At 42.8% G+C, this 12,500-nt stretch overlaps 1 protein-coding gene across 7 annotated transcripts in view; it reads right to left on the reverse strand.

Moving 5' to 3' along the window:
• Positions 1 to 9,934, reverse strand: part of LOC107678319 (histone deacetylase 4-like) — a 31,385-nt gene extending 21,451 nt beyond the window's left edge. For 5 of the 7 annotated variants that reach the window (XM_016473552.1, XM_016473549.1, XM_016473550.1 and 2 more), the window contains exons 1-3: positions 9,831 to 9,934; positions 7,761 to 7,877; positions 3,428 to 3,490 (exon numbers count right to left, since the gene is read on the reverse strand). In XM_016473552.1, coding sequence (XP_016329038.1) covers positions 3,428 to 3,490; positions 7,761 to 7,782 — 85 coding nt within the window. In that variant the 5' untranslated portion in view covers positions 7,783 to 7,877; positions 9,831 to 9,934. The remainder of the gene's footprint in view (positions 1 to 3,427; positions 3,491 to 7,760; positions 7,878 to 9,830) is intronic. The other 2 variants (XM_016473555.1, XM_016473553.1) reach the window with 2 other exon arrangements.
• Between the last annotated feature and the right edge of the window lie 2,566 nt (positions 9,935 to 12,500).

The raw sequence follows: 12,500 nt of genomic DNA on the forward strand, positions 1-12,500 counted from the left end.
ACACACACACACACACACTCGCTCACTCACAAAGACAGCGTGTTTGATGCATGGAATCAGCAGTCATGCAAATGTTTCACTTCTACAACAGCTAAAAGTAATGCGGTCTTCACAAGCTATCAGAGTTATCGTAAATACAAGTTTCCTAGTTGGAAATTGGACAAGAACAGCCTCTCAAGTCGTATTTACAACTGGGAAACTCTGAGATAATTTTGATTCCTGAGTTTACGAGTTGGGCAGCCATAAACTTTAAATATGGCGGAGGAGAGAAACATAGCCGTAGTAATGTAAATTTTATTCCTCTTTCCCCCACAACATCTACATTGCTTTCTCTTGTTGTTACAGTCATGCACATTTATATATATTAATAACTATCTGATGCAAATTGTATGAATATTGTATGCATTTTACACTGCAAAAACAGCATTTATTTGACCAAACATTTGGCACTGTCAGCAAGCTGAAAATCTAAATAGTGTGGTGAATGTTTATATGGTTACCAATGAATGGGACACTACAATTTATTAAAAATCTGTTGGATATTGACTAAATACCTTCAATACATTTTGGCTTAAATAAGATTCCCCAAATAAATGAGCAATGGGCCGTCTTCCATGATTCCTGTTCTTTCTGATAACAAAGCACTTAAATGTGACAAACTCGCTGCTTCAGAAGGAAATTTCCAGTAGCATGTGAGACCGAATGAAAGCCTCTCTTCACGTGAAACCCTGATACAGCAACCTACTGTTGCACTGCAGTTATGTGACAGCCCTCTACGGACACCTTGGCAATTGAATCGCCATTGGCTAGTAAATTTTTTTGTTTACTCGCCAGACTGATAAAAAAAAAATAAAAATAAATAAATATATATATATAGTACAGTTTCAGATATTTATAAAACTGTGCCATTTTACAAACACACACACATATATATATATATGTGTGTTTGTAAATAAACGCTGAAGAACTCCAAAGGAATTCCGTTATTTTGACAGCAAAATACAACAAAGAATATCGTTTACATGTAGCGCGTCAATTCTCTCTCTCTCTCTCTCTGTGTGTGTGTGAAACAAAGCGGCGGCGAGTCGTGCGCCTTCGCACTAGAGTTTACGGTACGTCAAATACAGGTGCGCTGCACATCCATTCAGATGAACTGAAAAACAGCACAGATCGCTTGGTGGAGAGAGAAACTCTGAAGCGCTTAGTCAGAGTGTTCTGTGAGTGAAAATATATATGTGCTAAACTTAATACTTAGCCTCCAACTCACACACTGGCGAGTAAAATCTGAGAATTGATTAGCCATTGGCTAATATTAGACATCATTTAGTCGCCCAGAGTGAAGATATAGTCGCATATGAGAGTGATTTACTCGCAATGTAGAGGGTTGTGTGAGCTCTCTCCTGTTCGGTGCAAACAGTAATGCTTTTGGAGACAAACGTGCTGCCAAGAGCAGAGCGTCCAGACAGACTTTGATGAGCTCTCAAACGCTTCGTATCACATCAAGCCTGGAGTCCCGCCGGCTCTGACCGACCTCAACATCTCACACGTTTCATTCAAAAGGCAAAACCCCATCCATCCATCTATTCTCCAAACCACATCACGTCTGTAGGGACGCTGGCGTTTGTCCCAGTGTGACGGACCAACACCCAGTCCATCAGCAAAAGCAAACCCTTCCCTACAAATCACAGATTTTAGACTGACAGCCATCAGCGTGGAAACAGAGCTTCTGCTCTTTATATTCATCCAGAGCGTGTCTGTCTGTCTGCAGCAAACGCACCGCTCCAGAACCCAGAATCGGCAGCGTCTGGACCAAAAGCAGCGCTTGAACACACGGCTCAGACTACAGCCGACTGCAAACTAACACATGCGTTCTGCGTGAGAGGAGTTAGCCGTCTATATCAGCAGCTATCAATAGTATATATTCGTCATTTAAAAGGATAAAATGAAACAAGGTTATACGAGATAAACGCAGATATATGAAATGTAAACAAAGCAGTGCTAGCTTACCCTTTTGAATATCAGTTATGTTAACTTTCTTCATTTTAATCGGCTCACGTTGTTATGAAAATATTCACATATTGAATGCTTGGCTAAGATCACGTAACATTAGAACAGCCTTCTGTCTGTGCCGCCTGCATTTACTTACTCGTTTTCATCACTTTCGCTTTAATTCTCGGGCTCTGACTCGTTCGCTAAACTGAACATCCAATCAGAGTTTTCACTCGCACCGACGACCCTGACGCCGATTCAACATCTCAGTGGAGAGAGCCGAGGTGTGGAGCACAGCGAACAAACAAACTAGCCCCACAGACGCTCACTGACGGCCGACCGTTGGCTTGGTGTGTCCCGGCCTTTAGACATAAAGAGTGAAGTGTTTCCGTGAGATCAGCGACATCCAATTCAAGACTATTTCACAGATTCTCAGAGATCAATGATTAATCAGCAGCAACAGCATCTAAAATATTATATAACAAAACTGATCTGAAATCAGGATGACCCTGACGCTCAAACACGACTTCATTTGGACACAAATAACTGGAATCAGTTATTCTTTCGGCTTTCTAGGATGTTGGTGGTCATGTGTTTCCAGCGCAGAACAATCCCTCGTCTGTCTACTTAATGGCTCAATGCTACATGTAGTCTTCCTCGTCCCTGTCTCTCTCCTGGTTATGAGCTCCATGCCGCTTCATAATACTGGGCTATTTTAGGCCCGTTTAATGTCTGCGAACTGTTTTGATGCGAGTGCTCCTGATGGGTTGGTCTCTGCTCGTTAGCGCTAATGGGTGTTGGGTGAGGCGAGGAGCGGCCGATCTCGTTTCTGTCAGGAGATCTGTGAAGACTAAGAATGAGAGAACTAAACAAGTGGCTAAACTGTTGAGTGCGTCATTAACTACTGAAAACAAAATGTATATGAAAAACTGAATAAATATCTTCACACATGGGCAGTTGGTGCAGGAACACTGGAGATGACAGAGATGAGAGATGACAGATGATGCTGATGTTTGACTGTTGAACAGCACTGACCAACCTGATGAACAAACAGGTTCATTTTTACAGGTCAAAGGGTCAGATTTTGTCCTCAACTGGCTTTGCTTCAGTGGCGACTCAAATTGTTTATCATAAAAAGTAACAAAAATGTCCTTAACATCTGTCTAATTTAACTAGATTCTACCAAATGACAGATAAATTTGTGCCAAAATACAGTGCAGCTTGATTGCACTCACACAACCTTTGACAACTAAAAATATATGCGGTGTTTCCTTCAGTCAAAAACGTTGATTTATATGGCTATTCTAACAATCCACTATATTTGGTAGTATTTTATTTGTATTTAGCATGTTTTGTCTCTGCTGTCTGTGACAAATGAGCACTGCTCTACACCGCAGCGTTCCTGCTGGAGAATCCTCATGAAGCGGTAGACAGTTACCTGTGGGAATGTGGTCAAACGCCGACGGCTTCAAAAGCTCCACAGTCTGGTCCATCTGAGAGTCTGAGACAGAGACAGAACATGACTCAATGGCAAAATATTCTCCTGAGTCATTCTGTGGAAATACATGTTTTGTAATCAACACACAAATCGTAAGTATTTCATATTTTCTGTAAACGATCAAGCAGTGAAGGAAAAACTATATTTCTCCTGCTCTAACAGTGACAGCTGGTGATTTAGTTTCCCCTTCATTGTTTGTTACACTTTGGCATGTTAAACTGTTCTTTTCAACAATCATGCAGGTTTTAAAGTATGGAGACCTTTACGGTGAGTCCAGTGACAGCAGCTGAGCAGCAGTGCGGTAAATAACAGTGTAAGTGAGCAGTAAAGCAGCACTGCCCCGTCTCTCCTGCAGCAGATGGTAATTACAGAGAACATGAAAAGGCTTTCACTTCTTCACAGCAGCCCAACGCAGCAAGACACGGCTATAAATAACCCCAGAGAGCGAGAGGGAGGGATGGATGGAGGAAAAGGCTTGAACCAGTGCAGCGGGCATCATCAGTATGCAAGCAGACGCGCAGACCGACAGAGACGCTCAACACAACATACTGAGCTGAACGCCTGTCGCCTGCTCAATCTCAGTTCAATCTCCGGCTATTTTTACCAGCGATCATTAGCTTGATATTTACCACACAGCTTTTTCCCTTTGCAACGCAACAGCAGAAGCACTGGCTCGGGTTTCCATCCAGAAAGGGAGAAAAATAACAGGCGATTTCCCCGGGGCAACAAATCCTCCACAAGCTTCTATTTGTGGGAAATTTCTAAGGACTGGACAATCCCGGGAAACTGCTTTGATGTTCATCTAATTAGGCCCGATCGCAGCGAGCGCAGAGCCGTGTGCATCAGGGAATTCTGTTTATATGTGCGCGTCTATTTTTAGCAGGACACAGCCCAGGTGCTCAGATCCGCTGCTGTTTACACGACGGATTGTGTTTGCTCTCTTACACACAGTACGGTTCACAACAAGTCTGCTGATGAACCGAAGCGATTAGGGTGAGCAGCGAGTTCAATGTTACAAGACATGTTAGTATTTACAATGTAAAACTCCAAATCAGCCCACTTCATCTACTGTACGAAACAAACACATGCACAGCGAGAAAAAGCATTTTATACAGCGGTCTGAACAAATGAGTCACTCATGCAGGTTTTAGTGAGTGACATTACATGTGACCAACACCAAAGCACCATTAATCTAAGGTTAATAAAAGTTTACCACATTATTCCAGAATTGAGTGCATTTCCATTCATGAGGTGAAGCCCCAGACCAAGAACATGCAAAAGCTGCTACTCTGTTCCTAAAGACCATACAGACTCCGTGAAAACATTGAAAACATTTGTGGATGTGTGATTTGCATGGGAAATGCAATGTTTAAGCTTGAATGAGGAACACGCATAGCCTGAAATTGATACGTGAAACTGATATGCTGTGGTTATTTAAACCAAGATGACTAAATGGATTACTTTGCATGCCAATGCGTTGGACTACTAACTACATAAGAGAGCTGTGGTTAGGCATCACCCTGTAGAGCAACAGATATGAAACCTGAGCTCGGTTTCGTGGAGCAAAGCATCTTCAGAAAACCACAAGACAATAAAACTACATGTTAGCCTTGTTGTAGTCATGAAACTGACAGCAGAACAGAGCAGAGTTTCCTACGTGGCATGCAAAACCGCAATTCCCAAAGCAAACATTCAGCCATCTACTGAGAGCTGCTTTTGTCCACAGCAACATCACTTCAACCAAAGGCTTTGACTGCAATAATAAATGATGTTTGCTGGTGGAGAAAGTATTGAAGACGGCCTTATGTGCTGATGCTGTGGGTTAGGGTGGATGTGCCTAGGTAATAGTGACGTGATAAACACAAACACAAACACAACCTTGACGCCAACATGTGTTTTAGTCCAAATGTCAGGGTGTTACTGGGCAAATTCAGCTGATATGACCTAAAGAAACACAGCTCACGACAGCCTCCTCGACACTTAGACATTCTCTATGGCAAACAAATACTTTGTTCTCTGTTAGAGTTTAAGTTTAACCCCTTAGTTTTTCCCGACCAAAAAGACTAGCTTATAGACTAGAGACAACAGGTCTACAAAAAAAAAAAAAGACTAATTAACTCAACAGGCTAAAGTTAACCCTAACCCCGCTGTTGGTCACCCTGTACAGTCTCTCGCACAAAAAACACAAACATCTGCAATGGCGTCACTGCGACACACTATTCACGAGTGGCCACGTTCATGTGAAAAGGTAAATAATTGTTTTATTTTATTCATAAAACTCAACCGGCGTCCGGTCCGTTAGCAGGCTAGAATGAGAGTGAAACCATGTCATGTCAGATCGTCTTGATTAAACTCTCATGCCACTTATAAACACGACTCACTTGTGATAACATTTTCATTTTAATTTCATTCAAATGTTTTGCTGTATTAATGCACGCTCACAAAGAGATACCATATGCAGATTTAGCTCCTGAAAATAATGAGACGTGAATAAATTGTTTGTTATATATGATGTTTTGATTATAAAGACTAAAAAGATCCTGGAAAAACACATGGCAGTGACATTAATGGTGATATATGAGAACATCCTCACTGATCTGGGTCAGATCCTGATTTAGCATCTGTGCTGTTCACTTTCTGTCAAAGGGGGCCGTATTCTAGTCTGCTAATAATCAGACGCACCTTAACGAGCCTTTCTTGCCCCACAAAAAGGAGAAAGAAACAGAACGTCCAGCAGCTTTAAATACCATCCTGTGCATCAGCACTGAACATCTGTTCACACCACAATAAACACAGCAGAGCCTCTGCAAAACTATCAATCAACACTACAAAAAATGCACAATATATTCAACAAATATTATGAACTATATTGACACCGAGACTGACGTTTTTCTAAAGTAACACGGTGCAAAAGCACCAATACAATGTAAGAAAATGTTTCTGTGAATTTATAGTATTTACTAGGCATTGGTTGCCGTACTGTCACAATAATCGTTGCAGCATCTTAAACTGCTTGATCTGTGTGTAAAGAAGATCTGTTATTCATTCATTACCAGACAGCAACCATTATGTGTATGGGAAAATGAGCTGATATCATTAGGATCTTCACATCAGTGTCCAGAATGGACAAAGACAAATGCCTGAAATGTCAAAGGGTGGGATGGCAGTGACGGTTCTGTGTAGACTGTAAGTGGACCGGTCAGATGTTGGCAGAACATCCAGTATCTGTTCCTCTCTCACCCCGCTAGCTTGCTTCGGTCTCGTTTGTCCGAACCGACCGCAATTAAAACCAGCACGCTTCCATGCGTGATCTGCAAACGAGGCTCAGGCGCTGAGAAGCCTTGCTTTGTTCAGAGCCTCACAGAGCTGTCCGAACAGCTGCCGGACGGATCGGGGATCTGCCGTCTTCTGGAGGGACACTTGTTTGTGCGGCACACGTGTTAAGCTGCTGCAGCGCGGAGCAGGCTTTCAGTCCTCAGATAAATATAAACAAGAGAAACGGATCAGAAGGAGGGACGGGACTAATAGAACAGGACAGTCATCACCACAGTCTGACCAACCCTGACGGATGATGGGAGTCCACATCACACGCTCAACCATGTGTGCTAGAGATTAGAAAAATTATGCAATTCATTAAATGTCCTTCATACAGGATCTTAAGCACCTGAAACGGCGAGAAGCAAAACTATTTCTGTTAAACATTTAATAAAGAACATTCTTAGAAAAAGGAAAATTATGAACAGAGAGGACAAAATAAGAGAAAACACTGTGATATTTCATTCATAAATTATTCCTTAATTCATAAAGTGCTCATTAAATCTACACAAATTGAAAGGATGCTAATGCTAACCGCAGGCCATAATCATGCTAAAACAAAGCTACTAGACAAATCAAAACAACTGACCCAATGATACTCATAATAAACACACTCTAACGTGCTTAATTATCATCACTATAAAACTATAGCAGGGTTTCTGTAGCGTAACTGGCGCTTGAGATCGCTGCGTTGCACTGTGTTTGATTGGAAAACCCATTACATCATTAAACAAATCCGGGATTACCGGCGCTCAGGCCAGAAGATGAAACTCATACGCAAACATCAGTGAAGAGGTTTTGAGCACTTTTGCTCCTTTTCTAACCCTAACAGCTTGAAGTCTCTTCATCTGCGCACAGATCTTATTACACACTGCATGTATCAAGCAGAAGAACCAAACGCACTACACTTCCCCGACAAGCAGAAAAACACAATCATGCGACGCACAGAGACACGTACCTGAATGGCTCTGGGAAGTCATGATGTTTGGAGCGGCTGACACGTTTTCAAAACTTCAGATGTAGTTCCAGCACAGCAGCGGTTTCTGCTCCTCGTCTCGACAAATCCAGCCAGCAGCTGTTAGAAAACAGAGATCCATGAACTAAAGCTCTTGTTTACAGACTGGACTCACAAATATCAAACACAAACCATCAGTGAGAGAGAGCAACTTCACATGCATCACACGTCTGCCATCATTTATGATTTTGTGAACAGATTAGCATCAGACACTGCTGTCAAAGCCCTCCAATACATTCAGATGAAGCTCTGCATCTCTAATGGAATTTATGAATGGTTTCACATCTTCAGAAGGGGCCTTTCACACGGACACATTCTTGAGCAGCTATGGAAAAGTCAGTCAGTGGAAAAGAAAATAGCAGGGCTAACTTCCTCAGTTCAAAGGGCAATGCAAACTAATGCATGCACACACACACACAGACACACTCGCACACACACACTCGCGCACACACTCGCACACACAGACACACACACACACAGACACACACACATACATACACACACACACAGACACACTCTCTCTCTCCGATACCGATATGGTGGCCGATATATTGTGCATCCCTAATATAAAGTGATCGGAGTTATTACAGCTCTAACCTGAATCGACAGATGTAGCCACTAAACCGCTGCTCATCTTCACGTGGACGATGACATCGAATGTGTTGGCTAATCAATATATATATATTGTTTTTACAGAAGACCAGGTCAATTGTTTAATCTCAATCATTTATATTTACTCAAATACTGCAATTAGTGAACACTAACACTTCTTATATGAGCTTCTGTTAGTGAAACCCTGTGATGGTGGTGAAATGACGGATCAGTGAATGAAGTGTCAAAAGGCTGCACAGAAAAGGAAGTGGAAACAGAACTGCACTTTCTAACAGCCTGCCCTAAATATCCACAAATTAGGGACCCACTTCACTACCCATAACAAAGACTGAGGTCCTGTCACGACAAAAGAGCATCAAGCGGGACAGAACTACCTTCACACTGCACTCAAAAATATTATAAGATTGAAAAACATTTCAGCTGCTAACTATATTCCCAACTGTTTATATTTATGTCTAGTTTGTGTGTGTATATGTTGTGAATTTGTATGTATAGTGTTATTAATGCTTTGGCAATGTAAAGATTCCTTTCCCCGTGCCAATAAAGTGATCTCAGGGTCTTCCGGACCATCAGGTTTCTCTCTCCTCCAGAAGTGACCCGTGTTTCTGCCCTCGCCAGACGGGCGCTGGAGGGTGGGTTGGGGCGCTGGGCTGCTTGGTGAAAGTCGGTTATGGAGCACATTTCTGCTAATCTCCTGACAGTCTGAGGAGGGCATTATATTCACTCCAGGGCTTCCATTGTCCCTCAAGCGAGAAAGCGGAGCCTGAATAGATCATAAAGCACCATATGCCATCTCTTGAATCGACACCTAAACAAACAAGACACATCTAACAGAAGATTACTTATAGCAGCATATGGCCCACGCACTAAACATTAGCTAGAGCTTTGTTTTGATCTTCCTTCTATTTTAAATTTATCTGTTAGCTGCTGTTCTTTCTGTCAGGCATCTGATCCTAAAACAACCGCCACCACATCTGAACATCTCCTTAACACACCACCCGAGTGTGTGTGTGTGTGTGTGTGTGTGTGAGAGAGAGTGTGTGTGAGAGTGTGAGTGAGAGTGTGAGTGTGTGTGTGTGTGTGTGTGTGTGAAAGTGTGTGAGTGTGTGAGTGTGTCAGCTGAGTCATGGCAATCCTCCCTCAACCTCATTCACAAAAAAGGGCCGCTCGTGTCTAACCCGCCCATCTCGATGCCCTTCGCATCACCGGCCATCGCTCATTTAACCACAACAATCACACAATACCAGTCCAAGCTGCTTCCATCCTAACAGCTGATCTCGACAGAAGAGGTTTTCTAAATCTGTTCTGTCGTCGTTAACGGAAGCTGCTATGGAACATCAGCGACAGAACAGCAGCAGCAGCAGCAGCTCGTGATGCTGTCGGTGTCCGGTGTTCGCTCACCTGATTAACGGCAGTCATCTGAATTCCCCCGGACCGCACAGAAACGACAGAAGCACCGTCTGACAGACTCCGCCATACTGGATCTTTGATTCGGGAATCACGTGTGGCGGGAGTGAGAGGCGGGAACATCGGACCGCGCGCGCGGTGACGTCACGCTGATCGTAGCGATCAATAACGCGTTTCTTCGGCGCGTCCTGCCGATGTTTAAGTCAGACGATATCAAAGTCAACTTTATTGTAATTTTTAGCACATTGCATGGCAATGGTTAAAAGTAGTGATGGGAAACCGAGGCTATCTAAACCGTTTGAGGCTTTCATCAAATTGTGCCGAAAAACGGTTAATTACTCGAAGCTTTTAACACAGTGCGCATTAGCGACATCTGGTGGCCAGACTCGGGTTCTCCAGCTTCTCCAACGAAACATCGCAGAGCAGAGCATGGATTGAAAAAGTTTTTAATCTGTGACAACTCGTGTCATGCGCAGTCCGGTCAGTGGATTCACATATTGATCAATAATATAAAATATACAACTGTGTGATTATAATTAATAATTGACGTGAGTAGTATCAAAAATATGTTGGGTGAGCTGTTCGGGGTCTCTGAGACCCCAGCTAGAACATGATAAAATACCCTAACCCTGGGGTGAGATATAGGTGCTCATCAGACTAGCTGTTGAGAAGTCTGATTGTTTGTGGGAAGAAATCTGTCAGTTCTGGTCTGAATGCTTCTCAGTCTCCTTCCAGATGGGAGAGGCATGAACAAGGCGTGGGAAGGGTGAGAAGGATCCTTCATGATGGAGGTTGCCCTCTTCACACACCTGGTGCTGTAGATATCTTCGATGGTGATGTGCCGTGCCGTCTTCACTATCCGTTGTAGGGCTTGCCTGTCAGATGCTGAGCAATTTCCATACCAAACTGTGAAACAGCTGGTTAGTACACTCTCAACGACACATCTGTAGAAAGTCGTGAGGATAGACGGGTCATGCCTGCTTTCTTCAGCCTTCTCAGAAAATATAGGCGCTGTTGGGCTTCTTTACTAAGCAGGAGGTGTTTAGTGAGCATGTGAGGTCGTTAGAGATGTGCAGTCCCAGGAATTTGAAGCTTTGTGTTGTTTTAACCTCAGTGCCATTGATGGATAATGGCTGGTGTTGGGCTTTGGTGCGTCTGAAGTCAAAAATCATCTCTTTTGTCTTGTTGACATTCAAAGCGAGATTGTTGTAGTCACACCAGGCTATGAGATGGTTCACTTCATCCCTGGTGTGACTGCAACAATCTCTCTTTGAATGACATCTGTATTTAGTAATGGGTGCGAATGGAGATTTCATTCCCGGCGGAGTGATGGATTATGTCATGTTTCTAACCCTCATCTACATGTTGATTTATGTTATCCTCTTGTTCTCTGTTGCGTGGTTTTATTGGAGTTCACAATCATAAGTTCTCTGTCTTTGGTGAGGCTTCACAAACTCTTCTGATCAGAAATCACTGTGGACATAAAAGATCCAAAACATTACAATATTATACAGTAATTCTCTTCCGAGACTAGCTGTTGAGAAGTCTGATTGTTTGTGGGAAGAAATCTGTCAGTTCTGGTCTGAATGCTTCTCAGTCTCCTTCCAGATGGGAGAGGCATGAACAAGGCGTGGGAAGGGTGAGAAGGATCCTTCATGATGGAGGTTGCCCTCTTCACACACCTGGTGCTGTAGATATCTTCGATGGTGATGTGCCGTGCCGTCTTCACTATCCGTTGTAGGGCTTGCCTGTCAGATGCTGAGCAATTTCCATACCAAACTGTGAAACAGCTGGTTAGTACACTCTCAACGACACATCTGTAGAAAGTCGTGAGGATAGACGGGTCATGCCTGCTTTCTTCAGCCTTCTCAGAAAATATAGGCGCTGTTGGGCTTCTTTACTAAGCAGGAGGTGTTTAGTGAGCATGTGAGGTCGTTAGAGATGTGCAGTCCCAGGAATTTGAAGCTTTGTGTTGTTTTAACCTCAGTGCCATTGATGGATAATGGCTGGTGTTGGGCTTTGGTGCGTCTGAAGTCAAAAATCATCTCTTTTGTCTTGTTGACATTCAAAGCGAGATTGTTGTAGTCACACCAGGCTATGAGATGGTTCACTTCATCCCTGGTGTGACTGCAACAATCTCTCTTTGAATGACATCTGTATTTAGTAATGGGTGCGAATGGAGATTTCATTCCCGGCGGAGTGATGGATTATGTCATGTTTCTAACCCTCATCTACATGTTGATTTATGTTATCCTCTTGTTCTCTGTTGCGTGGTTTTATTGGAGTTCACAATCATAAGTTCTCTGTCTTTGGTGAGGCTTCACAAACTCTTCTGATCAGAAATCACTGTGGACATAAAAGATCCAAAACATTACAATATTATACAGTAATTCTCTTCCGATTGGAACAGCCTGTGTGTATTTTATTGAAGTAGAGACTTTTGTCTTTCGCTTGGCATTTATTAATTTAAGGCTTGGGCAGACACCAGCATTAGGCTACAACAGCAGCAAAGCAATATGAGAAACAGATTACAGTGATTTCCTTCTTTCATAATGAAATAAGTGAAGAGTTCAGATGCAAAAGCCTCTTAGTGCTGTTTGAAATGTTCTTCTAAAATGAGCGTTAAATGAGCATATGTTTATGTTCTGTTATTTCACATGAATG

This window comes from Sinocyclocheilus anshuiensis, unplaced genomic scaffold (assembly GCF_001515605.1).
Source record: "Sinocyclocheilus anshuiensis isolate Anshui unplaced genomic scaffold, SAMN03320099.WGS_v1.1 scaffold1812, whole genome shotgun sequence".
NCBI classification, from domain to species: domain Eukaryota; kingdom Metazoa; phylum Chordata; class Actinopteri; order Cypriniformes; family Cyprinidae; genus Sinocyclocheilus; species Sinocyclocheilus anshuiensis.